The following is a 27,433-nucleotide window of genomic DNA, read 5'->3' as shown; positions in this document are numbered from 1 at the left end:
ACAGGTCACAGGTGACTTTTCTCTTGGCAGAGCAAGGCTGGGACACTGGTCCCTGCCACAGCATGTCCCAGCACAGAGCCAAGGAAGGGCTGCTCCCTTGTGCATCCCAGCGTGGATGCCAGCTCGGGCCCGGGCAGGGGTGCACCCTGGCCACTGCCCTTCCCATCTCTGCTGAAGGCAAATGGACAGGGCAGGACAGGAGTCTGGAGACAGCAGCCGAAGGCAGAGGGAAGCCAGCTGCACAGCAGCTTCCCCGGGGCAGGATGCTGCCCCGAGACATGTGAGAGGAGAGCCAGGTTGGACACGAGAGGAACTTCAAGGAGGAACCTGAAACACAGAAGGGGGTGTTGTGCCAGATGCTGGAGCAGACGAGCAGCTTTCTGAGCAGATGCAGGTTCCTGTTTCTGGCTAGGACTAAGAAGAGGGGCACCATGAGCCAGAGCTGGGGACAGTTTTAGCCCAGTCCTTCCTTTCAGGCTCTCTGCAGCATGGCTGGTTGAGCAGGGCAGCGCTGCTGGCACTTGGAGCCAGCCAAGGTGGCCTCACTGCCAGGATGGGGGGCACAGGGCTGCTCTCACCCTCTCCCCCTGAGGAAGGGACCTGTGCCAGCTTTAGGTGTGACACCCCCATGCTCTGCCAGCAGCACGGGGTGCACAGGGGCTCCAGCACTGCTCAGAGCACGGGGAGACCCCAGGAGCTCCCACCCAGCCCAGGCAGGCCAGCACCAGGATGCGCTGGCTACAAAAACACCAGAACCATTAGAGTGTGCAAAGCCCAAGACAGCAAGAAGGGCAGCTCTCCGAGGTAGGCACCTATCCAAACAGGAATTTCAGGTTCTTCCACTGTGCATTACCAGCACATTAACATATTCCTTCACCAAAAGGGAGATGGACCTTTTTTGACAGAAGCCTCCAAGGAAGGGAAAGGTGGCAGTGCCATGGCTACTGGGGCCGGGCTTGTAGTGAGCAAGAGATAACACTCAGACAAAGCAAGAGATGCAGCAGGGCAAACGAGAACAGGGAGGCTTGCTCAGGGAGCATGGGGCGGGAGCAGGCTCAGGGGACACGGGACAGCTGTGGGGTGACACAGAGACAAGTGGCACAGGCTCATGTCTGCCTGCAGCAGCTTCGTGCACACACGCTCTTACCCTGCACCAGTGCCTTTTCCCCCTAAATCTTTACAAACAACTCTGTGATTTGGGTCTGATGGGCAACAGAAAAGAACAGCATTGCAGGCAGCCTACGGCAGGTTCAATATCTGCCTCACATGTCTATTGCTGCATTAACCCTGGCATTTACCCAACCTTATGGTGATGAATGCAGCAGAAGGCAAGGAGGCAGACATCAACAAGTTACAGGCTCAAATGAAAACCATTACTTAAGACTCTGCAGCCCCGTGACCTAGAATTGTTAGTGTAGGTCACAAAGAGAGTTTTCTAATTCTAAAAAGTTTTAAATAAGATGAAAAAAATATTAGATTTGGGGATATACAATTTTTGTGTATATATATAAGGAAGGTAACTTCAAGCCTTAGTCACTAGAAAAACTCTGCAGTCATTCCCTATCCAGCTGTCACTGAAGGCTGCCATGCAGTCTATTATTTCATTTCTTCTCTGAGGTTACATCAGTCATGCACATAAACCAGTCTGTCCACATCAGCAGCAAGAGATTATCTCATCAACCACAGACAAAGTACAGAAGCTACAAGAAGTAAAATGTGTTCTGGTTTACAAAGCTGCCTGGATAAAGAAGCAGCTTCTAGTGCATCTTCAAAGCCTTCCAAGCAGAATACATTTGTATAGCAGACTGAGACAGCTGTTTACGATAAAACTGGTGAGGAAAGTGTCCAGAAAACTGGACAAGGAGAGGAAAGCCAGCCCTGCCAAGCATGAAAATACTGTATTCAGACAAGTAAAAAATCCACAACTAGAGTACACAGTCAGTGAGCATGTACCAAGTACCCTGAAATACTCTTCAAACAGAACACAGTCTTCATCTGCTGTTGCAATAAAACACATGAAAAAGAATGATTTCTCCATATAATAAAATTTGTTCCTACTCCTGGAATCTGCAATATTGCAGGCTTTGTTGGAAAGAATGAAGCTACAGAGTACAGATGCCCCCGCATGTAAATAATGAAGCCACACTGCTCTCAGTGCTCTGCCCACCACAGCACCCCTCAGCCTGACAGAATTTGGTAGAAAACTCTGGCAACACCTTCAGACTGCTGAGTCTGAGCAGGACCATAGCTGTGCATCCCACCTTCTATCACACAGCCAGCTCTGTGCTGCAGGATCACAGCTGTGCATCCCACCTTCCATCACACCAGCACTGCCCCACAGCTCTGCACAGACCTGTTTGGTCAAGCCTTTATAGCTTTGAGCTGCAGGAGAGCCTTTGGTGTGTGAGGAGGGCAAGCAGTTGCAGGTGTAGCCTCTCTTCTCCACCCTGCAGACACCAGAGCCTCTGCTGAGCTCAGGTGTGCTGAGCCAAAGCCCAGCTGGCACAGGTTACACTGGTGAAGAATTTGCTGCTTTCTTTTTCCAACCACAGCTTGTTGAGATATTTTGGAACATAGTCTAACATTAAAACCATCAGGAACAAGAAGACACAGAGCTGTCCCTGCGAAGGTTCGGTCCTAGCTGGCCTGCACAGCAGCACACAGCTCCCAGGATGGCTTCCCAGCGGCCTGGACATCCCTGGGCAATCCTGGGGCGGGCACACCTCCCCTGATCAGGCACACATGTGGCAGGGCTCCACCCTGGCCGCTGCCCCGGGCAGAACTCAGCAGGGCAGCGTGGGAGTCACGGCAAGAATGGCTTTGCAGGCTCGGGGACACTGCAGTGCAGCAGCAGCACGTGTGCAGCCCACGCACACAGAGGCATCCCCAGCCCCAGGAGTGCTGCAGCATTCCCAGGGCACACAGCAGCACCTCTTGCTCTGCCCCCAATCCCAGGCAGCACATCCAACACCTCACTGACTTCTCCACACAGAGGGTTTAGGACAGCACTTGCCTGAAGAGCCTGAGAACAAGGAGTTTTCCAGGGGCCAGGAATTATGCAGGCTTAAAAGAAACTCAGAAAAGCAGGGAAATAAGCACCTTATTTACATAAGGAGTTAGATAAGCATCTTTTCATAAAATCATGTACTCTTTTGATCTCTGCCTCCTGGGCAGAAAAGAAAGCTGCAAATCCTCAACAACAGCAAAACATGATGGATTACTGCTGCTCAGACACACAGAAAACAAAACACCTACAACACCCTGACAGTCTTGTCACTGTCAGAGCAAACCGTGCCAGCCAAGAAGCCAGACTGATAAAAAGGTTTAAGTACCCAAATTAAAGTTTTTTGCTGATGCTTTCACACACCATTACTTGCTTTGGTGCCATCTAGTGCCACACAATACAGTTCCTACATGGGGATGGCACCTAAAACAGGTTCTGATCTGCAAAACGGCTGCAGGAATCCCATCCTCTCTTCATTCCCATGAGAGCAGTCAGGTCTTGTGGAATTGGTGAGATCTGGACCATTTTGCCAGTTTTCCTATCAAAACATGTAAGCAAAAAATGAATCCCAGAAATGTTGCTGCATTTGCATACTGATTGAGGAAAGAACAATTTGGAGCACAGCCTTACAAACTGGTATTGGCAAAATCCCTTTGACCAATGTCAAACATTGTGATGCCATCATGGCATTAGTGAGTTTCTGCAGGTTTCAGTGTTCCTTGTGTGCCAGTTTCTATGAAAAAGGAACAGGAACTTGTCATTTCCACCATTTCACCCCAGTTTGGGGGATACACTATGAAGTCATACACACATATCTCATAATTACTGATAAAACTTTTTTACTTCAAGAAGTGAGTGATGATTTAAAAAAATATCTACTCACAGTCATCCATCACTGAAATGAGCAAGAAGGCAATGAAGACCTGGCAACACAAGGACTGTGCAGTACCCAGTCCTCAGCCACCTCAGCCAGCCCTTCTCTGGGAATTCCAAAGAAAGCTCCTTTCACAAGGCTCCTCTCCGTGCAGGGGGCAAGAAGGTGGGCTCTTCTATTTTCCTTTGGTTTTAATTTGGATTTTTTTTCCCCAGAACATCATCCTGGCACAGACCCCACTGCATCCCAGATCCACGGCTGTCAGTGGGACTCCTGAAGAGCATTCCAGCTGAAAACCTACAGCAACACAAAGGATGGAGTACAATTTGTCCTATGGAAAACTGCCAGGTAAAATAACAATGGAAATCTAAGTGATTGATAAGTGTTTATTTTATTACTGTCAGTTCCTACCAACATTTGAAAGAAATTGGTCATTCCAGCACGGGCTGTCTGAGCACTGCCCAGCGCTGCCCACAGCCAGCCTGGTTTGCCTCACCAGAGAAGGTCAGAGCATAAACAACATGAAACAAAATGCACTGTCATTTTATGGCAGAGTTTATAAGTTTTTCACAAACATTTATATATGAAATCTTAAAATCCCCCTGAGACTGTGATTTTTAAATACATTTAAGTAGACTAAGTTTAAATTCACGTTTTGACATGCCTGAGGAGTCTCTCCAGAGCCCTGTCTCATGACAAACATCTCAGCTCACAAGTCACATTCTGTCAAGAAAGCCAAGAGCTGCCCAGATGCAGCTCTGATTTACGGTTTACCCGAGCAGCCTGAGTGCCTAGAGAGAGGGCAGTTCTAAACTGGCCCATCTGTAAAACACCAGAAAGCTCTAGCCTGTTGTTTCCCTCACTCCCACAGACAATCACCTCAGCCCGGAGAACAGCAGCTCGCCCAACGCCAGCTCCCGCGGGCGCTCGGCGCAGGACGAATTCACCACCATCGTGCTGCCTGTGCTGTACCTCGTCATCTTCCTGGCCAGCCTCCTGCTCAACGGGCTCGCAGTGTGGATCTTCTTCCACATCAGGAACAAAACCAGCTTTATATTTTACCTCAAGAACATTGTGGTGGCAGACCTGCTCATGACGCTGACGTTCCCGTTCAAGATAATCCAGGACTCGCAGCTGGGGCCGTGGCACTTCAACTCCTTCCTCTGCCGCTACACCACAGTGCTGTTCTACGCCAACATGTACACCACCATCGTCTTCCTGGGGCTCATCAGCATCGACCGCTACCTGAAGGTGGTGAAGCCCTTTGGAGACTCCAGAATGTACAGCATCACCTTCACCAAGATCCTGTCGGCCTGCGTCTGGGTGGTGATGGCGTTCCTGGCACTGCCAAACCTGATCCTCACCAACGGCTACCCCACCAAGAGAAACGTGGACGACTGCCTGAAGCTGAAGTCTCCCCTGGGAGTCAAGTGGCACTCGGCTGTCATCTACATCAACACCTGCATGTTCGTGGTGGTGCTGGTCGTGCTGATAGGGTGCTACATTGCCATTTCCAGGTACATCTACAAATCCAGCAAACAGTTCATTAGCTCGTCCAGCCGAAAGCGGAAGCACAACCAGAGCATAAGGGTGGTCGTGGCTGTGTTCTTCACCTGCTTTCTACCCTACCATTTGTGCCGAATACCCTTCACTTTTAGTCATCTGGACAAAATTTTAGATGACTCTGCACATAGAATCTTGTATTATTGTAAGGAAATGACGCTGTTCCTGTCCGCATGCAATGTCTGTCTGGATCCAATCATTTATTTTTTCATGTGTCGATCATTCTCACGAAGGCTGTTCAGGAAATCCAACATGAGAACCAGGAGCGAGAGCATCAGGTCCCTCCAGAGCGTCAGGAGATCAGAGGTGCGCATCTACCACGAGTACACTGATGTCTGAAGGCACCCACAGAGACTCTGCTGACTTGTGAGAGTGCTTGTATATCATGTAAATAAAATGTCTCTTTAATATCTGACCAGGGAAGCTCATTGAGGGACGTGCAGACACGTTCAGCTTTTCCGTGTCAGCTCACCAACATCCAGCTCAGATCCCGTCCCCGCAGGGATCAGACTTGCTCGTGGGGCTGGGGGCTGTTTTGGCAGGTAGGCAGGTTGGCGGGTGGGTTGGTTGGTTTAGAAACCAGCACGAGGCTGCCTCAGCTCACAAAACAGCCCTGAGCTCAGGAGGCCGCAGCCAGGATGGACTCTCTGGCCTCAGAGCAGACCCACAGGGAGGAATCAGCTTCCCCAGGGTCTGGCAGACGGCAGCAGGTGATGGGAAGGGGAGGAGGTGGCACAGGCCCCTGGGGACCCTGCGTGTGCCCGGGGCAGGGGGGGCTCTGTGCCACACGGCTCTGTGCCACCAGCCCCAGCAGCTCCGTGTCCCTCACGGTGCAGCAGCCCCATCTCACCCACGGCTGGCACCGAGCCCTCTCCAGCCTGTGGTGTCCACGTGGATCGGTCTGGCCAGACTCACTGGGGATCAAATCCGATTTGTTTAGAGCAAAAACTGCGGGACCAAAACGAAGGAAGCTGGTAAGGGCAGGCTGGCAGGGGCCGGCTGGTGCCAGAGCAGTCTGTGCTCGCAGCCAGCCCAGAGTGCAGTGCAGCTGCACAGGCAGGAGATGGCAACAGTCCGTCGGCCAGTGCCCTACACACAGAAGGACTTTCCTTTTAATACACCAAAAAAAAAAAAAAAAATTAAAAAAGGGGTTGACAGGAAAACCCTGGAAATGCAGCACTCAAATGACAAGATTAAGTTCTGCATGAGAACATCTTTCACCAAGCTTTCCACTGAAAGACGGGTTTCTTTCTTCTATTTTTTTTTAACACTATTGGTTTAGGTTTAGATTTTGGTTTATGAATAATTAAGAAGTTGAAATGTAAGTATGATAATATTTGGATTAGTGCAAGTATTATGAAACCACTTACATGATCAGGAGAGAACATTTCTGGAAAGGAAGACAGAATACTTTGGGTATTTATCCTACTTTAAATAAAAATACTTTAGATAGCTAAAATACCACAGATAAACCCTGTTTCCCAATCAGCTTCATAGAAAACTGTTCACACACACCAGATGAGTTCTGGGACCAAATCTGCCATCTTGCACCCTTAAGCAGTCCAAGCACATACAAAACCATATTAAGAGAACCAGCTTGGGGACTGGGTTGCATAGCTTAAATTCTGACAAGCACCAAAAGGAACTGAATGATAGTATTTAGGACTGGAAGATCAGTTCTGTGTGCAGACATTCCCAAGCAAAGACTGTCCCCTCAGGTCTTATAAAGCAAATCAAGGCTGAGTGCTTCTGGTCTCCCTTTTACAAGTGTAAATCACCAAGGGTTTGTGACTTGTTAAATTGTGCCTGATAATTGCTGTGTTAAATTCACAGTGCCCTTTTCCCAGGTGGATGGTGGACTTCCCACACAAGGCCAGCAAAGCCCAAAGCGCCATTTCAGGGGCAATATCCGTGTTGGTCCCGAGCCACAGGACACTAAAGGCAGGTGAGGAGACAGCAGACCAGGGTCTGGGGTTGGTCCTGGCACAGGGTGGAGCTGCTGATGCAGTGCAGGGGTGGCTGCAAACACAACCAGGTGGGCACCTGCACCCCACAGTGTGCTGTGTGCCCTCTTGACAGGATGCACACACACACACACACACACCTTTCTCACTAGCCACGAATTTTTAACTAAAGGATGGATTTTCATGGTGTTTCCTCCTTGGAGAGACACTACTGCTGATCCCTCATAAGAGCTTTCCACCAAAAAATCTGTTACCCAAAGCAGCCACACTCAGGTGATGGGATGCTGCCCTCCAGAGCACAGCCTGAAGAACAGTGCCCCTGTCCAGGGACCAAAGGGATAAAGCAATCAGTAGTTTCTGGGAAGTGTCCCAGAAGTGGGATATCCATGTGAAATCTGAGAAGGGAAGGCACAGCCGTGCGCTCCCAGCACACAGGCCAGCCAGGAGCAGCCCCTGCACTGCACTGCACCCCCAGAGCAGCTTACTCTGTTTGACAGGGTGTGTCTGTGACAATCCTGACCACTGCTCTGTACCCACACTCACATTCATGACAGCCCTTTGGAGATGCTCTTTGTGGAGTATTTTCCCAGGGCTAAAAATGAATTTTACAATAATATCCCAATCCCCAAATACCACATAACTATATTTAATTTATCCAGATTTGACATGGAATTTTTGTCTCTAAGAGCTCATCTTGAAAGAGAAAGCTACAAGGAAGTTGCACGGAAAGTCTCAGGCCCTGACCTGTCACTGCCCTTTCAGAGAGCCACGTCAGGGCAGACATGGATATAAACTGTGGCTGTGCAATCCCAGAGTCCCATTTTTAAGAGGAAACACAGTTTTCTGGTGGAAGCACAACAGCAGATCTGACCCAAGAATGCAAGGAGCAATTCCTGAACAATTGAACAATTCATTAACATTTGGGATTTTTTACATTCAGGAAGATTTGCATTACAGTGTTTGTAACTCAAATGTAATTATATCTTACATATTCTGATTGACTAGCCAAGGCAGAGCTCTCCATGCCAGGGCATTAATGTGGGAGAAATGTGATTTGAATCTGTACTCAGAGCCGGCTCCAGATCACTACTGGTGCAGGACTTTTGTCATCACATTTATTTTGCACTCTGCTTCTGTGGTTTTTCTGCTAATGACCTTTCCTGTGACTTTCCACCAGTGCAGCTTCACAGAAAAAGGAAACTAAACCAACCCAAGTGTCTACAAATCTGTCTTTGCATTGGCAACCACCAGCCTCTCGAGATGGATTAAGCAGAGATGGATTAAAGCACTGATAAGCAGAGTGGCTGTGACAGGTTCACCCAGCTTGGTCAGGTTGGAAGCATAAAACAGTGAAGAAAATGCAAAACTCAGCATGCCATGGAGCCCACGGTGCAGGCACCAAACCGGATGGAGGTCTTGTGGTCTGTGTTAACCAGAAATGCTCTGTAAACCAAACCCACCCCCTACCTATACATATGTTCTGTAAACACGTTCTGTAAAATGCACCCACAAACAACGGAGGGTTTGACTACAGTCCCACCCACAGAACTTTGCACATCAGGGGTTACTAAGGTATAAAAGGTACCCCAATTTTGCATCTAACTGGGGATGAGAATTCAACACAAAATTGCAGGGACAGATGGATGGGTTTGTCCTCCTCACGCTCCCCAGAAGAGACACCATCTGATAAGTTTTTTGTCCTCGTCTATGCCAAGTGTTCACCCAGATATTAGGCTTGTGATCAAGATGCTTGCAACTAGATATTAACCTTGTGACCAGAAATGGTGGAAGGATGAGAAAAAGGAAGTAGAGAAAAAGGTAAAAGGAAAAAAAAAAAGGAAAGAAAAAAGTGGAAAAGATAAAGGAGTTATTTGTGCAGTTTTTGAGGAGAGTTTATCTTGCACACAAAAGGAAATCAAAAGGTGACCGTGGGTCACCCATTTCCTGAAAAGGCTACAGATGTAGAATGTATGATTCTGAAGTCAGAAAATGAGGTACTTTAAACACAATTGTCTTTTGAGAAAGAGACAAAGGAGAAATGGCAAAAATTATGTCGACAGTCTTTGAAGTACAAATGCACAACTAGAAAAACTGCTGTGGCTCGAAAGACAAGAGAACCATCTGCAAGGAAGGCCTACTTTGACCAAGTAAGAGAAATTACTTGATCAAATCCCACATGAAGCATCTTCTAATTCAGTGCAGCACAGTCCCCTCCCTCAGCACCCCTCTCCTGCCACCCCATAAGGCCAAGCATCAGGGTGGGAGCAGCAGTGGTGCCACCCGATCATGGACACGGGCTTGATGAAAGAGCTCCAGACAAATCCTTGTAAGGGTTCAGAAGGCTGTTCCACGAGGATGCACAGACATCCGCCCGTCATCCAAACAAAACTGAGCAGAAAACATTTGCTGGCAGATTTGACAGGGTAAAAACACAACGAGAAGTCCTGCAATACTTTTGTAATTAGCTAGCCTTCTAGGGGGATTATCCTAGGAAAATATTTGTTTTGTTCCTCCTGCTTTTAGCAATTCCCAGAGTTGGCCACTGGTACCCTACGATCTGCATGATTTCATGTTTGGTGGGGCTGGAGGCACTGGCAGCTCTGTCAGCAGGTCTGGAAAGGGCACAGGTGAGACCCGTGGGCACAGATACCCCCTCCACATGGCAATTGCTTGGTGCTCTAAGATCCTGCATTCAGAACTTAAGCCAGGACCCATCAGCCCCACTTCTGCCAGCAAAGACAGCAGAGCTGCCACCCCCCATGCACTGCTGGCACCAGCCAGGAGAAGAGCCAGACCACCCCAGTCCTTTTGTCACCAGGCCTGCTGGGACACGCCAGCAGTGCTCTCCCCTCTCTGCCTCTGAGACAGAAGTCCATCAGCAGGATCATGCAAAAGGATTCCCTTCTTAGGCCCTCAGCTCAGCTCAGACAAAGTGTTAACAGCTTCTCTTAATAAGACAACTGACAGTAGGGAAATTTGGATTTGGGGGAAGAAGCAGATTTGTGTGGCTAAGGGTAAAATACATTATCAGTTTGTTCTTAGGCCATCTAAAGTGCATGGCAAAGTGCAGGGCCTTCTAGTGACCATGCTCACTGCCTACTTTCTAACCCTTTAGAAACAGCAGCCATATCTTGAGATCCTTAAACACTGGGTTTGGCTGGCATGTTGGAAAAATACCCATGTTTGTATAACAGAGCAACCCCTTGGTTTGTCCTGCTGGCCAGAGTCATTCCAATGGGGTGAAGCTGTACACAGAGCTCAGGCACACCACCCACTCTTTAAGCCCTTAATCCTCTGCCCTGGACAACTGCTTACTTCTCATTGCAAAAAAATTATCTGTGCTGCAACATTTCATCCATCACAGACTGGCATCTTTCACTGGAGAACACTGCACTGCCTCTTCTTTGTGGCTTCTCATGCTCCTGTCTGTCTTAGAGAGCCCATGGTTTTTAAACAAAAGCCTTTTCTGATTCACTCCTCCCATTCCTGCTTCAAGAAATGACCATAGGGTGTACGGGAAGAGAGGAAAAGCTTGGCTGACTGGTGTCTTCTGGGGAGCACCTGAGAAGCCTCGTGGACCATTTGTTCTGCCTGATCCATGGGGAAAGTACAAAATTGTCAATGAAGCCAACACCCAAACCCATCACCTCAAAGCCATGGATGGACCACTACAGCTTTGAGCTGTGAGTCTCAGGACAGAGAGAGGGGCAAGAGTACTGATGAGAATGTGCAGACAATTCTGCCTCTCAAGATGGCCCCATATTGCACTGAGAGATATTCAATGAAATTTGGGGAAAGGAAGGGACTAGAGGTTCAGGGTAACTCACAGTGGCCCCACACAACGGATGTGGATATGGCAGCAACACGCAGGGAGAAGGTACATGTGTTTCCCCGTGCCTTTGGGCCCTTCTTCTACACAGATAAACCCTCACAGAAGCAAAGTCCGTGAGGAATTGTGTATATTCTGTAGGGTTTAGGTGACACACTTTCAAGCAGAGCTCAAGTCCTGCACTAAATGTTTACTTGTTCTAAGGTACACAATGTACGTATTTCACAGACTTAAAATAAACATTTAAACCTCAATTTATCTCTCCAAACCTCAGCTCTCTCTCAAGATGTAGTCCTTTCCTACATCCACTGAGAAGATATTAGCTCTTCTATTACCGCACATTTCTGCTAATTCTGTGCTTGATTTCAAAGACTCCCAAAAAATCTTTGGGAGGTACAGGAAGGGAGGAAGCCAAGCAGGTGTTTAAGGTTAAAAGAAAAGAATAACACAAAAAAGAAGAGAAAGGAAACGGCCAAACACCATCATGTATCCCCAGAATCCATCTCCCAGGCCAGGCAGGCACAGCGCAAGCCCATGGCTCCAGTTCAAACCCTCCCATGCACAGAGCTGCGGCTCTCGGGGCAGGATGCGTCACAGCAAAGGTCGCAGCCAGCCCTGGGAACAGTTTAGGAAAAGCAAACTCCATCCCAGCAGTTCAGACCTCTCGCTGCTGCGCCAGCTGCTCTTGTGTCTCTCCCGAAAGGCGCTCAGCGCCAGGCCAGCTGCGGGCTGAGAACCCGGCCGCAGCCGGGCAGGGGCACGGCCCGGTTCGCCAGCCCTTCCCCTTTCTGCTCCGCAATCCTCGCAGGGCTGCGCTGGGGCAGCGGCGGGGCGCGGGCACGGCGGGCGGGCAGGACCGGGACCGGCTCCCCGCGGGCAGGACCATCCCCGGGACCGGCTCCCCGGCTGATCCCTCCCGGGAGCGGCTCCCCGGCTGATCCATCCCGGCAGTGGCTCCCCGGCTGATCCCTCCCCGGGACCGGCTCCCCGCGGGCAGGACCATCCCCGGGACCGGCTCCCCGCCTGATCCCTCCCCGGGACCGGCTCCCCGGCTGATCCATCCCGGCATCGGCTTCCCGGCTGATCCCTCCCGGGAGCGGCTCCCCGGCTGATCCCTCCCGGGACCGGCTCCCCGCGGGCAGGACCATCCCCGGGACCGGCTCCCCGGCTGATCCCTCCCGGGAGCGGCTCCCCGGCTGATCCCTCCCGGGACCGGCTCCCCGCGGGCAGGACCATCCCCGGGACCGGCTCCCCGGCTGATCCATCCCGGCAGCGGCTCCCCGGGACCGGCTCCCCGCCTGATCCCTCCCCGGGACCGGCTCCCCGGCTGATCCCTCCCCGGGACCGGCTCCCCGGCTGATCCCTCCCCGGGACCGGCTCCCCGGCTGATCCCTCCCCGGGACCGGCTCCCCGCCTGATCCCTCCCCGGGACCGGCTCCCCGGCTGATCCCTCCCCGGGACCGGCTCCCCGGCTGATCCCTCCCCGGGACCGGCTCCCCGCCTGATCCCTCCCCGGGACCGGCTCCCCGGCTGTTCCCCGGGCAGCTGCCGAGGGCCCGAGCTCCCGGAGCGGCACAGCAGAAGAGGGACCACGCACGCCATCCCACAATTCTGCCCAGGTGAGACGCTGCCTCCTATCACCTGCTCCTGTCCCCTGCAAACGCTCTCGAACATCCTCGGGTATTTTTAAGTAACTGACACTGCTATTTCACTTTTTAAATTGGCAAATAAGGTGAGCATCTGCGCGTTCTGCAAACCACTAATGACTAATAACACAAACGAGCAGTTGTTACTAACTTACTGCAGAAAACGGTACAGAAATTACTGTTTCAGCCATAGAGCAGGCTCCAGCTGCACCAGCAGACAGATGACCCACAGGCAAGGATTCTTCTTGTCTGCCTTAAAAAAGATATTTTTCTTAAGCAACTACTTTTGTTTTAATTTATGACTGAGAAAATGTAACTATATGAAACTCATAGTTTAAAACATCAGAAAATAGAATTTAAAATAAAATATTTGAATGATAAATACTACCATTAAAATATAACATTAAAGGGAAAAACTTTCTTGAGCCACATTTTACTACTTTTAAAACATAATTTTAGGACAATGAAACTAATAATCATTAACATGTTCTATTGACCCCGGACTCTTGGTCTAGCTGGGATAGAGTTAATTTCCTCCCAGTAGCTGGTACAGAAATGTGTATGGGTTTGGGATGAGAACGATGGTTCTCTGATGAACTCTGATGGCTTAGCTGTTGATGAGCAGGGCTTGCACCAAGTCAAGTGCAGCTTCTCATGTCCTGCCGGTGCAGAAGGGCGTGCCAGGAAAGCTGACCCACTTGTTTTTCTTGGGGTTTATCTCTCTCCTTGTTATTTTCCTTCATTACAATTTATTATTATTATTATTAACTTCTTAAACTACTCTTACCTGACCCAACATTTCCTCTCACATCCACCACTCCCTAATTCCAATATGATAAATTATGTGAGACAGGAAGGATCTCAGTGGAGGAATTTTGAGACTTGATTTTAAAAACTGACTATTTGAACTAGATCTGAAAATTATGCTGTGTGCAAAAAGTTCAAAGCATTGCCCAAGTTTCCATCTGAGTAGCAAGGTTTGCACAGATACGTCACAGACTACAATCTTTTCAGGTTAAAAACATGCTCAGAATAATGTATACTCTTGTCTAAAAATCAGAAATAAAAAGAGAGTGAAAAATTTAGCTGGTCGGGAAGACAAAGCTGTTAAATTTCAGATCCAAAAGAGCACAGAGACTGCTGGACAGGAGGAAGAAATGAAGCGGTTACTGGTGGTTTTTTCCAGACCGAAATACAATTCTGCCCTTGAGGTGTCCTGACACGGCGCCCAAAGGAGCCCATGGCTTTAATGGGAAATACACAACCTTATCTCCTCTGCCCTGTGTACCTGCTGGCTCTCCTCCCTGTGTCCTTCAGAGCTCCAGAAGCTCACTGCAGGTGCCAGGAGAACATCACAGATGATCTGCCTGAGGTAATGCCTGCAGCACCACTGCCACCTCCTCACTACAACAGCCTGGATCTAGCCTTCTGGGATCACAAGTGGGATGTCCCGTTAATGTGGACAAGAGGCCGTCTCCCACCTGTCCTGCCCATCACTAAGTGCAGCTGCAGACAGAACACAGCCCCAGTGTCACCAGGCTCCCGGGGCTGCAGCCACAGTGCCAGCCTCGGGACACACGTCCGTTCTCAGCCACTGGCACAGGCAGCCCGAGGAGAGGCACGGCTTTCTGTGTGCTTTGTCCTCGCACACCACACCTGAGGGGTGCAGAAAGCAGGAGCTGGAGGGCAAGGGCGAGACACGCGGGTGGTGAGTGCTGCACTGAGCACTGCACGGCTTCCTGGAGCCCTGCAGGAGGAGGGGGCACCGTGCACCGCCACGTCCCATCCACGGGAGAGCCTCCCTCACTGCAACAGGAATGCCACCTTCTATTTCTTCTGTCATCCTAATGCATCCCATTTTCACCATGGCAGATCCTCCCTTACTGCCTCCTGCAATGGGAATGCCACCTTCTATTTCTTCTCTCGTCCTAATTCCAGCATTCATCCCGTTTTCCTCCACTACATTCTACGCCAAACAAGAACAACTACCACCCAAGATGCCATTTCCAGAGGCGAAAATATCCCATTATTTTGCATACTTTTATTCTCTTAAGTATTAAAGCCCAGACATTGCCCTATGACTAATGTCATAATAAGAACAGTAAATAACAAAATTTTAGTCTCTTGGCAAACTCACAACAAGTCGAATGCACCGTCTCTCCACAGTGACTGCCAGCAGTGCCCTCCAGAGCAGAGCAGCAGTTCCAGCCAGCGACCCTGTGTGTCTCCACCTGGCACACGCCCCAAGGCTGCCAGGCTGGGCTCCTCTCTGGGGACATAGAGGAGGGTCAGAGCAGCCCTGACCCCACTCAGGCCAAGAAGTGCCCCCGCGTTTGGGGGAGGAGGCTTCCCTTAGCCAGCCCCTGACCGTGCCCAGCACAGTTCCCAGAGCCTGTGCTCCTGAGCCTCACCACCCTTCTGCCTCACAGGGACACCCACAGCAGCTTTCCCACTGGATTACACCAGCATGGACAGCACTGCAAGTTCCACCAGCACCAACATTCCTACCACATTAGAGAGAAAATCTTAAAATAAGGTTCTTTTAGCACACTCAGCACAAGTTGCAATGGCTGTGGTGTGCGTTGTGCTTCCTCCTTCTGCAGCTTCCTCCTAACAGCAGAGGTATCATCCGGCAAGATCGCCTCCCCTGATTAACTCCATGCTACAGTTCAAAACAGACTTCTGGCAATAGAGACCACTGTCACCAGTTCCTGGCCCAGTAGCTGTATTACATATTTATTAAACAGCTGCATTAGTTCCCATAAACAGCTAAAATGGGTACTTGGAACAACACAACCTCTGGTAAATTCAGAGTAAACAAATAAAACAACTTATAAATATTATTCTTATGTTCTGTAAAGCAGGGTGAACTTTGAAACTTGACAGCCATGTCACAGAAGTCAAGAATTGCCTTAATGCTACTGTGGAAGAGTCACAGGGGACAGCACAAGAGTCTGACCTCAGAAGGGACTGAGCATTTCTAATGGTTTATGCAGCTTCCCTTTTGTGTATTGTGCCAAGACAACATGATGTGCACACTGAAAAAGTTCAGAACCTTTTTATATTTTACCCAATCAATCTTGGTCATCTGGTGAATCAAGTTTGCTGGTTTTGCACAACTAGCTGACAGTATTCACACAGAATTGATGTACTTTATGCCAGCCCAAGCATTCAAACAAGAACAGCTGCTCGAGTATGAAAGGCTGTGTGCCTCCCCTCCCAAATGGCACTAACACACTCCCTCTGTGTGCCACCCCTCCCAAATGGCACTAACACACTCCCTCTGTGTGCCACCCCTCCCAAATGGCACTAACACACTCCCTCTGTGTGCCTCCCCTCCCAAATGGCACTAACACACTCCCTCTGTGTGCCACCCCTCCCAAATGCTGGCACTGGCACGTTCCCCCTGCCTCCCTCCAGCAGCCTCTGCAGGAGCCACCCTGGGCCCCCAAGTGACAGAGGGGACAGGCCAGGAAGGTGGCAGTGTTTGCTGTCAGTGCTGAACTAATCACAGTAGTAGGACAAGACTCCAAAAGGAGCAGAGTGTGACAAGGTGACACAAAGAACAGATAAAACTGAGCATGGACACCGAGCTGTGATGCTCAGCAGGGGACACAGGAGCCTCCAGCCCTTCCCATGCAGTGACAGGCTTTAGCCTGAACATGACTGCTCCACGTCTGTCCCTAACCCTTTCTGAAGGTCTCCTGAGAGACTGAAGCCATGTGTGAGCACTGCTCAGTGCTGTGCTGCAGGAGCCCCTCAGCAGCACAGCTATGCACTGCCAGGACACAGGGACACATCTTTGTCTCTCCCACAGGTGTCCCAGCAAGAAGAGAGGCCCGGTGCCTGGGAATGGACAGCACTCCAGACCCTCAGCAAAGTTCCACAGCAGGCAGCTGAGGGAAGGTAAGGACATGGCAGTGGCATGGAAAGATGCACAGAGCCTGGCCTGGCCTGTGGCTCCCTCTCAATGACAGACAGTTGATCAATCTGCTCATATCAAATGTGAAATTTGTCTAGGTTGTCCTCCGTGCTGCACAGACACAGTGGACTTCACAAAGATTTGACATCCACATCTCTAGTCACACAGTTCTGAAATAATCCTTTGTTGTATGATGGCTCAGCACAAAACATACTTCATGAACTTCTAAACAGTTTAATACCTACCCCCAAGTCCAAGCACAGAAAGACCCACCTATGGGTTCTTGGCTGTAGAAAACCCAACAGAGAAGGAATGAGTCCTTAAAACACCATGTGCAGAGAGAGGGTCCTGCTGAGACAGCCTGGAAGGAGAAAGTGAAGAGGGACACAGCAGAAGGGAAGAGATTTTAAATACAAAGTGTTACTATTTAAATAAAAATGCCATTTGCTATTACTGCCTTTCCAGAAGATGCTTCTGATTTCAGCAGTATCACCCCAAGCTCTACCCTCATAACCTCCCAGCTCTAACACACCTGTTCATGTGGTAGTTTAATACCTACTCTCCAAACCATCTTTTTCTTTTAAAACCCCAGCCAAACAAAAACAAATGCTTTGATGACAAAGACAGGACAGCTGCTGCTGTGGCAGGACAATGACCAGGACGAGGCTCAGTGCAGGCTTTGGGCATGCACAGGGTAACACACCCACCCCATGCTCCTTTCATCCATGCAGGTTCCAGAATACACCTAAGCTGATCAGCCTTTACACCATCTGCAAAAGGTACAGAAAACAGCACACCAAAGGAGACCATTTTACCTATTTGAGAAAAAAATGTCAATTTCTAGCTATTGCAAGGTTGCATTCAGGCTCCAACCCACTCCACAGAGACATCAGCTACTGACTCAGAATGGGGATAAAAGGAAATTCTTTCTTTTCTAAAAGACAAGGTGGGCTTTTTCCCAGCTCCAAGGCACATATTTTCCAGTTGCCCAGGGTTTCACTTGCCAAATACAGCAACATTATATTTGTATCTATATTTGTTCTGCCCTCCCCACAGAGGATAATCCACCCCCACAAACATTCTGGCAAAGAAAAGCAGACAGCAGATGTGATTTCTTCGTGGAGATTCTTTAAAATGTAAATCTGACTGACTTGAGAAACCAGCTCGAGCTCCCACATGACAAACTAACACAGACACCCTGCTATGTGCTGGCTGCTGGAATTTTAAAGCAAACTCTGCCAGCTGCACATGCAAGTTCTTTGCAAAGGAGCACTGGTGGTGCTGGGTATCTCCACACTTGACTAACAGGAGTTTTCACAGAACATTTCGACCAGGAATATTCATATCCCTCATGTTTCATGGTAAATCAATGTTAAAAATTCACATTTAATGTTTAAATAACACATCTCATTAACCCTGAGTCACCAGATTGCTGTGGGTCAGTCCCAGCTCACAGCACATGGGCTCATGTCTGCAGGAAAGGGGCAGCCCTAGGCTGGAAGGCAGCGGGTTAAAGTCAAACAGGGAAGCAAATGGATCCTCTGTTCAAAGCAACAACATGCCTTGGAACATCACCAGAAAGTGAAATAGCACCACTCAGAAAATTCTTTGCATTCCCTGCTGGGAATGCTGAGGTGAGGGAACGTGGCTGTTTCTGAGAGGCACAGCGAGTTTGTTTGGAAATGAGGGCAGAAAACTCAGAGCAATTAGCACCACCCTGTCCTACTGAGAGACTCTTTTCTCTGCTTCTAGGAATGAAGATACTGCAAGATGTTCAACTCCAGCACCAACTCCTCAGGAAACAACTGCAGCCACAGCACGGTGATAACCACAACAGTCATCCCGCTGCTCTACTGCTTCATCTTCCTCGCAGGGCTCTCGCTCAACGCCCTGGCAGCCTGGGTCTTCCTCTACGTTTCCAGCACAAAGAGTTTTATTGTCTATCTCAAGAACATTGCTGTGGCCGACCTCCTCATGAGCCTGACGTTTCCTTTCAAAATCCTGGCTGACTCGGGCATTGCGCCTGCAGAGCTCAGCCTGTTCGTGTGCCGGTACTCGGCGGTCGTGTTCTACATGAACATGTACATCGGGATCGCCTTCTTCGGCCTCATCGGCTTCGACAGGTACTACAAAATCGTGAAGCCTTTGTTCACCTCCTTTGTTCACACAGTTAACTACAGCAAGGTGGTCTCTGTAATCATATGGCTGTTACTAATGTTTATGTCATTTCCAAATATGATTTTAACTAATGAAATCACTAAAGACAATTACTCCAGAAAATGTATAGGTCTTAAAAGCCAGCTTGGCAGACAGTGGCACAAAGCAACAACTTATATTTGCACAGGGATTTTCTGGATTGTTTTCTTTCTGCTAATCGTATTTTACACTTCTATATCAAAAAAAATATACAGCTCTTACAAAAAATTCCGGAGGAGCTCAGACATGGCCAAGAGAAAAACCAGCCGGAACATATTCACCATCATGTTTGTGTTTGTCATTTGCTTTGTGCCCTACCACCTCTGCAGGACCCCTTACACCTTGAGCCAGACCACCTCCCACTTCACCTGCCAGTCCCAAAAATCGCTGTACTACGCCAAGGAGTTCACACTGGTGCTGTCTGCAGCAAATGTCTGCCTTGACCCCATTATTTATTTTTTCCTCTGCCTCCCCTTTAGAGAAAAGCTGTATCAAAAACTGCACCTCAAGCTGAAAGCTTCAAGTGAGGTTGAAATTTCTAAATCCAGAAGATCAAATACGCTTCGGGAAAGCATAAACATAGTGTAGGTTTGTGTCTCTACAATAATACACATCTCAGGAAGCTATTCATGAACACAAATGTCCCGAAGACACAGAGCGCATGACAAGCAGCAGCAAGCAGGAGAGGGGTTCAGCATAACACCAGGTGCTCCTTCTCTGCCTAAGCCCAGTATTGCATGTGCCAATATATTCAATATATTCACTGTTCCAGCTAATGCCCTGATTGCATTAGGGTGTGACACGACCCATCTGGATCTCAAAAACACAGAGAGGAGTACCTGGAACAGCACATTCTGGAGCTCCAGGCCACGGGTCTCTGAAAGGACCATCCAGCAGACCCAAAACCACACCAGTCTGCTTCTCTGGACTTCCATGAACAGAAACACGTCCACACCAAAGTGTAGCATGTCCCTCACTGCTGGTGCAGACAGAGGCAAGAATATCACAGAGCTGTCTGGGAACACACAAGTACAGCTGGGTAAAAACTCTGGTACATTTAAATCCAGACAGAATGGTTTGCTGGTTTTCCCGTGATTTTTACACAGCAGTAAAGCATTTCTGTCTGTACCAAGAAAACAACTGAAAGCCACCAACCTGCTCTATCCATATATAATCTCTTTTATAACTTTATTTTTCAGAGCAGCTTTTTTTTTTTTAATTGATTTTATTATTATGCAGGAAAACCATACCAGGGCCTAATGTATCTGCTAAAGCGTTCAGAGTGGCTCTGGAGCTGAATGTCTTCATTTTAATTAAGAATCTACAGGAACAGAAATAACAAGTCCTTCACCTTTCTGCCACTGCATTTTGTTTTAGCCCAAACAGGTCTAAGGGTAAAAAACTTTTAAACATTTGGTCCTTGCACCTTCTCTGAGGCTGTGGGTAACTTCTCTTGATCCAAGACCACTGGTCAGCAGCAGCCGGATTCTACCACTGCACAGGATTGTACTCCAGCTAAAGGTCTGGACACCTCCACTGGGTTCACACACAGCTTTTGGAGCAAATCCTGCTCCATCTATTTCCCACCGAGTGCAGAGCGGTTCCAGCCCGATCCCAGTGAGCACCAGTACCCCACACCTGGGGCAGCCTGGGGGTCCCTCGGACTGTGGAAGCTGGGGGTCGCCAGCCTGGACCTCCCCACGGGGACTACAGGAGAAGGCTGTGTGCTGGTTGTGTTTGTTAAAGAAAATGCATGAAAGATATTTATATGGTTCTTTCAGAGCTCCCTGACTCTGTCAAACTGAGGCTCTGCAGGCTCTGCCCTCCAGGCAAGGGAACCAGCCTGCTGGGGAAGGGAATCCGGTGCTTTGTGGGAGATCTTTTGTCATTTATGGCAAAAACATTCAGTTCCCTGAATGGCAGGGCTTGGTACTTGCCTACATAAATTTATATAATTGCAGCTGTGAAAGATCACTGGCATAGATAGATGGAAACACTTCCGTAATATAAATTTGAATAACTTTTTAATTGCTTTGCAAGCTTTGAAAAAAATTATTTATATTGTGCAATTATTTATATTGTAGAATTTGTTTCACACCTCACCAGATTACTGATATTAGAACGACAAGAACCTACATGAAGGCACCAGGGAGACAGATGCTGGTCAAAACCTGTGTTCAAAAGGGATGCCACATTTCCAGCTTTTCATTCATGTTGAAAAAATCCCCCTCCAAGAGCTTCCCTAGACAGGAAACGGTTCCATGCCCCTGATCCTGCTGCAGTCCCACCTTGTGAGTGACAAGTGCCAAGGAGCACCAGGGTCAAACCAAGCCTCTGATCCATCTCACCTTCCTCCTTACTTTGCTGGATGAACGGAGTTTTTTTTTCAGCACTGGGTAAATTAATCCTTTCACATCTTTCCCAGCACATCAGGCCTCAGACAGCCCAGCCAGCTTCTCACTCACTCAGGGAAGAACTCACATTCCAAGATCTGCTGTCTTCCCATAACGCTTCTGCAGGAAGGGCAGACCATTACGCAGTAAAGGTTTACCAAACCAACACTTTGTCTTTTTAGACCTGGAAAAGTTCCCTGATCTGTAAACTGACTCTACAGAAAAGGGGAGACTGGCTGACAGACATACAGACAGAAACAACTACCAGTGCTGCAGTTTGGGCTTAAAAAAGCCCTACAAGTATAGGGAGATCAGCTTTGCATGAGCAGATCACTACACAATGACTCGATGTTTGCTCACAGCTGGACACAGGATCATTCCAGATTATTAAGCTTTGCAAACATTTTGACAAATACGGTCTGAACTTTCAGTTTATGACTAAACCTAGAACCAGACATTCTTCATCTGTTCCTCCACAAAGCTCTGGTTCAGGGTTTGTAAATTCCTGTGGATTCTCAATTACAACCATGGGCCACCAGTTGAAGTTTCAGTATTGCTGTCAGTACCTCACCCCCAGCACGGTGTCAGACCTTTTCTCATGGTTTCCCAAACCAACCAAACAAAAAATAAAGATTTCCCCAGCTCCCTAATGTGTCATTTTTATTTTTAATTGTGCTTGGAAAATATCCAAAGATTTAGAATGTTCATTGCAATGTTTGCAATGTTCATTGCAAAGATTTAGAATGGTCATTGCAATCAGCAGAATCCCTAGATGTCTTCAGATCTGCCAACTAAAGTGTAACTCTAAAACAAACACCATGAGATTCCCAGAACCTAGAACTTCATGCAGGAGTATTAAAATAGATGAGGAACAACTACATTGCAGAATCCTGATTTCAGACAGATTTTAAATGCGAGATATATGTGGGAAAGGGAGGAAACAGGGGTCCAGACTTAGGAAAACAAAAGCAAAGGAGCAGCCACTGATGCTGTACAGTTACAGCCCCCCACACACCTCTCCCCGGGAACAGGAAAGAGAGAGCTCTGGGCTGTTCCGTGAGCACTTTTTTTCTTTCTGTCACTGTTCCTCTGGGTAGTTTCCACGTGATTCAGCTGTTTGAACGCAGAGTTTAACTGCGTCAGCCAGCACCTCTGGAAACCACAGCCACGTTTTCTGCCCAGCAGAGGCAGCCTGGGCAGAAGGTCAGGCACCACCGGCTCGGGAGAGCAGGCACTCGGGGACATCAGACCTCTGCAGACAGTGCTCAGCAGACCCCGGGCCACCAGGACAGGTAGGTGGCTTCAGTCTCTGTCTGTTACAGCCTATTTAGATCTCCATGAATGGACAGCCCAAACTCCAACTGCCAAACGCTCCAGAGGTAGGGCGCAGCTTTAGGCAAAGCCCCTGGCTGTGGCAGTGGCCAGTGTCACTGGTCACAGCCCCTCGGGGCTGGGTGTGCTGGGCACCCCTGCCCACGAGGGAGCCCAGCCACCAGCAGCACTGCCTGCCCTCACCCAGACCCACTTCAGCCCGTTCTCAGGACAAGAGACACCTGCACAGAGCCAACTGCAGGGACCAGACTGCTTTCTCCAGCATTTTAAACCACTGGAGTGTCTGCGATCATTTTGCTTTACAAGCTATGCAAATCTGGATACAATTTAACAGATTAAATTGCATGTGCTGTACTTCTTATATTGTATAAAATACTCTGTACAATATATAGAAATAGAAGTGTTGCAGTCTGATGCTACTCAAGACATAAATGTGTTGGTTCCAAGAAATTCAAAGGAACAGCCTTTCCACAACCATTCTCTGTAGCAGACAAACAAAACCCCCTCAGACTCTGAGGGGTATTTAGTTAAATTAGGGCCAAAATTATCTACTTTCCTTTTCTACTGAAGCCTACAAAAAAGTGAGCAAAATTATTTATTATCTGCTTCTTTCAAAAATGTGCTTTTCCTAAAGGCTTCATAAAAATACAAGTTCTCTGTTCAAGTAGGAACAGAGAGCAGTTTGCAAACCTTAGAGCTGATGAGCACCCTTTGCTCACCCATCTGACATATCTGTTCATTGGTTGGACAGTGCATTCCCTCAGAACTCCCAACGCATTTTTACAGAATGGGGATGTTACAAATACTACTTTTTTTTCAGGCATAGCCTCAATCCTTCAAAGGCTATGATGTTTTAGTATGATCATTATTAACCACATGCTTAAATAGATTCAAACCATCTTCTCTAGCATTTTGGCTGGAGGACAGTGTTGAACCAAAGACTGTCAGAAAAGCTGCTGTAGTGGAAATGCTGCTCAGAAGGCTCTATGTTTTCAGAAACAAATCCCAATGCATTCCTAATTCTTCCAGCATGATAACAAAGCTCTCCTGAATATTTGGGAAGCAGCATGAAGAGAGAGAAAAATATTTCTTCCTAACTGTATTTTCTTTTTTAGAATGAATCAAACAAAATTCTAAGAGAATAGCTACTGTTGCTGAGGAAAGGCTGATGTCACTGATGTCCCCTTGGTTCTTTTGTAGGTCTGTGATACCTCCTGTCAGCAAAGCCAACTCACACAAGGAGTTTACAATGTCAAGCAACATTTCTGAATGTCATCTCTATGAAGAAATGGAACCTTTTACCTATTTTTACTACTTGATTTTTCTTATGGGAATTATTGGAAGCTGTTTTGCACTGTGGGCATTCACACAGAAGGACCAGAAGCAGAAGTGCATGAGCATCTACTTAATCAACCTCCTCACTGCAGATTTCTTGCTGACTTTGACACTGCCAGTAAAGATTATTGTTGACCTAGGAATTGCATCCTGGAATCTGAGAATATTCCACTGCCAAGTCACGGCCTGCTTCATCTACCTGAACATGTATTTATCAATCATATTTTTGGGATTTGTGAGCATGGATCGCTGCCTGCAGCTGATGCACAGCTCTAAGATCTACCGCATCCAGGAGCCTGGCTTTGCCAAGACGCTGTCTGCAGTCGTGTGGGGCATGGTTCTCCTCATCACGGTGCCCAACATGGCTATTCCCATCAAGCATGTCAAAGAAAGACCTGGCATTGGATGCATTGATTTCAAAACAAAATTTGGGAGAGACTGGCACGTGTTCACTAATTTCATCTGCACGGCAATATTCCTGAACTCCTCGGCCGCGATTCTGATCTCCAACTGCCTCGTGGTCAGGCAGCTGCAGCGGCACAAGCGCAGCGAGCGCAGCAGGCACGTGCAGAAGGCGCTGGCGCACGTTCTGCTGGTGACGGCCGCCTACCTGCTGTGCTTCGTGCCCTACCACGCCGTGCGCGTCCCCTACACGCTGAGCCAGGGCGACGCCGGCGCCAGCTGCCGCCTCCGACGGGCTCTCTTCAAGGCCAAGGAGTGCACCTTGCTGTTCGCGGTCTCGAACCTCTGCTTCGACCCCATTCTCTACTACCACCTTTCCAAGTCGTTCCGGCTGAAATTCACAGAGGCGTTTGCGGCCCCCAAGGAGACAAAGGCCCTCGCAGCCACGGAGGCAGCGCAGCAGCCGACGGCAGAGCTGCAGCCCGGCCCGTGAAACACGGGCAGAGCGTGCCCACCGGCAGCACCAATGGCTGCGGGGCGGCTGCAGGCGCGGGCAGCACTGCCGACAATGCCCCGATGAGCCGTGAGCCCAAGCAGCAGGAACACACCAGCGAGGGACACCATGGCTGTGTGACCCGCTCACAGCATCCCTGAGCCGCCAGGGATGCCTTCACCAGCAGCCCAGAGAACAGTGCTGACCCACCAGGCATCGGACACGAGTGCCAATACCTGCTCAGACTCAAATATACCTCAGAGGTATTTATGGCACTCACCTTGACTAAGGTAAATATGGTGCATTTGCTATGTTAAAGGACTTGGTGCTATCAAGTGAAGAAATTAGTAAACAGCAGTCCTTCAGCTGCGAAGCTAATTTGACAAGATTGACTAAAAACGATTTTAGAGGGCATTATTTACTCCAAAAAGGGATTTTAAACTGCACTGATTAAAAATTTTTGTATCTGCTTACACCACACCTGCAGGCTTCATAAATAAATTTCTTCTTCTTGCCAAGTTCCACTGTCTCTCCTTGTTGCTGCTTCAATGAATATGAGAAAAGCTAACAGCATGTTACTGCAGAAAATTCTAGTGAATTGTAAAAGGAAGATAAAAAGTGTGAGTATCCATCATGTTCTCTTTGTTTGATCTCTTTCCATATAAATTTATAAAACAGCAACTAAGTTTATTAATATTCCAATTTATAATTTCTTCCAAAACTTATGCATATGTAGAATCATCAATAATTGAAATTTAAAAATCAATTTGCATTGGCAAAATCCAGCTGCTTAGGTTATCTCCACCTGGAAATCAAAATTATTTCAGAAACAAAACCAAGTTATATTTTTTCTAATCCTTGCAAAATGGACAAAATATGAATCATATTTTAAGCAAGCATTCAAAACAGCTCATTCAGTATTTCCATAACAATTCTCACGCAACAAATCAGAACTCAAACTTTGTGTGGTAAGAAATTTAAAGAAAAGAAAACTGTATCACAACATACTTTCACCTGACACTCCCTGGACTGAAAGGATTTAAAAGGATAAAATGATATTGTTAAAAAGTTATCACTGTTGTTTTAAAATAATAATAATTCTGAAGCAGGCACATTCCAGTTTGAGGCGTGTTCAATATTTGGGGCCTTTTCCTAGCACAGTGGAAAGCACGAGCAGCCATGTGCACAAGGGCTGGGATCTGGAACATTCCTCATGGGGCTTCCTGCAGCTCCCAGGAGCCCACAGACCAGCACAGCAGCAGCCAGAAATCCAGGCTGGAAGCAGCCTGGGGTGGGCAGGAGGAGAAGAGACACCAACCTGTCCCGTGCAGTTCAGAGATATGTCTGTCACACATTCTGGTGTTCGTTCACCCGCCCAACTCCAGTACAACACGTTCTATTTAGCCAGCTTTTGTTAGGCCCTGGGTCGGGGTGGGTGACCACGGTGCCTGACCCCACTGATCTCTGCCCTTCTCGCCCTGGAAATGCTCTGCTGTCCCCCCGGGCAGTGCCACGAGGGGCAGAGCACGGGCACACACAGAGACAAGGGAAAGGTGAGGCACTGGTCACTCTCCAGGGTCATGGGGAGGTGTGGGGCAGACTGCAATGCCAAAGGAGGTCACAGCTGGATGGGAAAATCAGTTCTGTCAGCCTGTCCCTCTTGGCTGACTCCTCACTGGTGACTGAGATCTTTTTGCCAAAGGAGGGGTTCACACTCTCACAAGACTCCCCAGGCATTGGAGAAAAGATCTGAGACATGCAAAGCAAAGGTTTAAGGTAAGTGTAACCTCCAGCTTCTGAAATCCAGCAGCTGCAGCCAGAGAGAGGATTTGTTCTTGCTTACAGCTATTTCTTAAACATCTGAGGTTTTTCAGAGACAGACAAAGTAAGGGCAGTCACAATAAGCCTGAGATTTAAGACACATGCACAAATTGTATCTCCATGCACATCTCTGTGGTCATCAGACAATTTTTAACCTAGAGATATTTAGTCCAGGAAAGTGCATTCCGATTGTGAGGAATCTCCTCCCTCCTCATGGTGCTGTTCATAGGAACCACAATGAGCTGCTCCAGGACAAAGTGGGGGTTGACAAGAGTCACTGTAGGCAGGAATGGACATGCTTGAAACCAGCAGTATGACAGATATCAGGCAGAAACAGAGCCCCGGCATACTGCAAGTGATAGATCAGGGCACAGGAGTCCATGAAGAACAAGGAGAAATCCAAAGGAAGAAACAGGAGATTCAAGAGTCGTGCAAAACAGGAGGGCAAAAGAGGGGGAAACAGATTTGGAAACAGAGTCAAAGCATAAAACGATCACTTGAGAAGCAGATGGCATCAGTGGGGGTCCTCAGTGTCAAACAAGTGAGGAGCTCTGCGCATTTACTCGTGCTTTTCTGTAACACAAAATGCTCAATACGCTGGGGCCAGGGGCAGGCTGGGGAGCAGGGACAGGAGTGTGCGTGCGTGTGCATGGGGACAG

At 48.4% G+C, this 27,433-nt stretch overlaps 4 protein-coding genes across 4 annotated transcripts in view; 3 read left to right on the top strand and 1 right to left on the bottom strand.

Moving 5' to 3' along the window:
- Nucleotides 1-27,433, bottom strand: part of MED12L (mediator complex subunit 12L) — a 68,486-nt gene that overhangs the window by 31,703 nt on the left and 9,350 nt on the right. The window contains 3 exon segments of the mRNA XM_068200074.1: nt 1,094-1,112; nt 18,447-18,456; nt 26,555-26,702. Coding sequence (XP_068056175.1) covers nt 1,094-1,112; nt 18,447-18,456; nt 26,555-26,702 — 177 coding nt within the window.
- On the top strand, nt 4,193-5,841 carry GPR87 (G protein-coupled receptor 87). Its single transcript, XM_068200054.1, has 2 exons — nt 4,193-4,226; nt 4,750-5,841. Exons 1-2 carry the CDS (start codon nt 4,193-4,195, stop codon nt 5,778-5,780), a joined length of 1,065 nt encoding a protein of 354 aa, XP_068056155.1. The 3' UTR covers nt 5,781-5,841.
- Nucleotides 16,684-21,605, top strand: P2RY14 (purinergic receptor P2Y14). Its single transcript, XM_068200103.1, has 2 exons — nt 16,684-16,786; nt 18,555-21,605. The coding sequence occupies exon 2, from the start codon at nt 18,573-18,575 to the stop codon at nt 19,584-19,586; it is 1,014 nt and encodes a 337-aa protein (XP_068056204.1). The 5' UTR covers nt 16,684-16,786; nt 18,555-18,572; the 3' UTR covers nt 19,587-21,605.
- GPR171 (G protein-coupled receptor 171) lies at nt 23,505-24,968 on the top strand. The gene has a single exon (XM_068200055.1). It carries the CDS (start codon nt 23,892-23,894, stop codon nt 24,951-24,953), a length of 1,062 nt encoding a protein of 353 aa, XP_068056156.1. The 5' UTR covers nt 23,505-23,891; the 3' UTR covers nt 24,954-24,968.

Source organism: Anomalospiza imberbis, chromosome 10 (assembly GCF_031753505.1).
Source record: "Anomalospiza imberbis isolate Cuckoo-Finch-1a 21T00152 chromosome 10, ASM3175350v1, whole genome shotgun sequence".
In the NCBI taxonomy this organism is placed as follows: domain Eukaryota; kingdom Metazoa; phylum Chordata; class Aves; order Passeriformes; family Viduidae; genus Anomalospiza; species Anomalospiza imberbis.
The sequence above is the reverse complement of the archived record's forward strand: the minus strand, read 5'-3'. Positions and strand labels throughout refer to the sequence as shown.

Coding starts and splice junctions, on each gene's coding strand:
- GPR87 (XM_068200054.1), top strand. CDS start 4,193: ATGGAGTACAATTTGTCCTATGGAAAACTGCCAG. Junction 4,227..4,749: donor GTCCTATGGAAAACTGCCAG/GTAAAATAACAA, acceptor TCACTCCCACAG/ACAATCACCTCAGCCCGGAG.
- P2RY14 (XM_068200103.1), top strand. CDS start 18,573: ATGTTCAACTCCAGCACCAACTCCTCAGGAAACAACTGCAGCCACAGC.
- GPR171 (XM_068200055.1), top strand. CDS start 23,892: ATGTCACTGATGTCCCCTTGGTTCTTTTGTAGGTCTGTGATACCTCCT.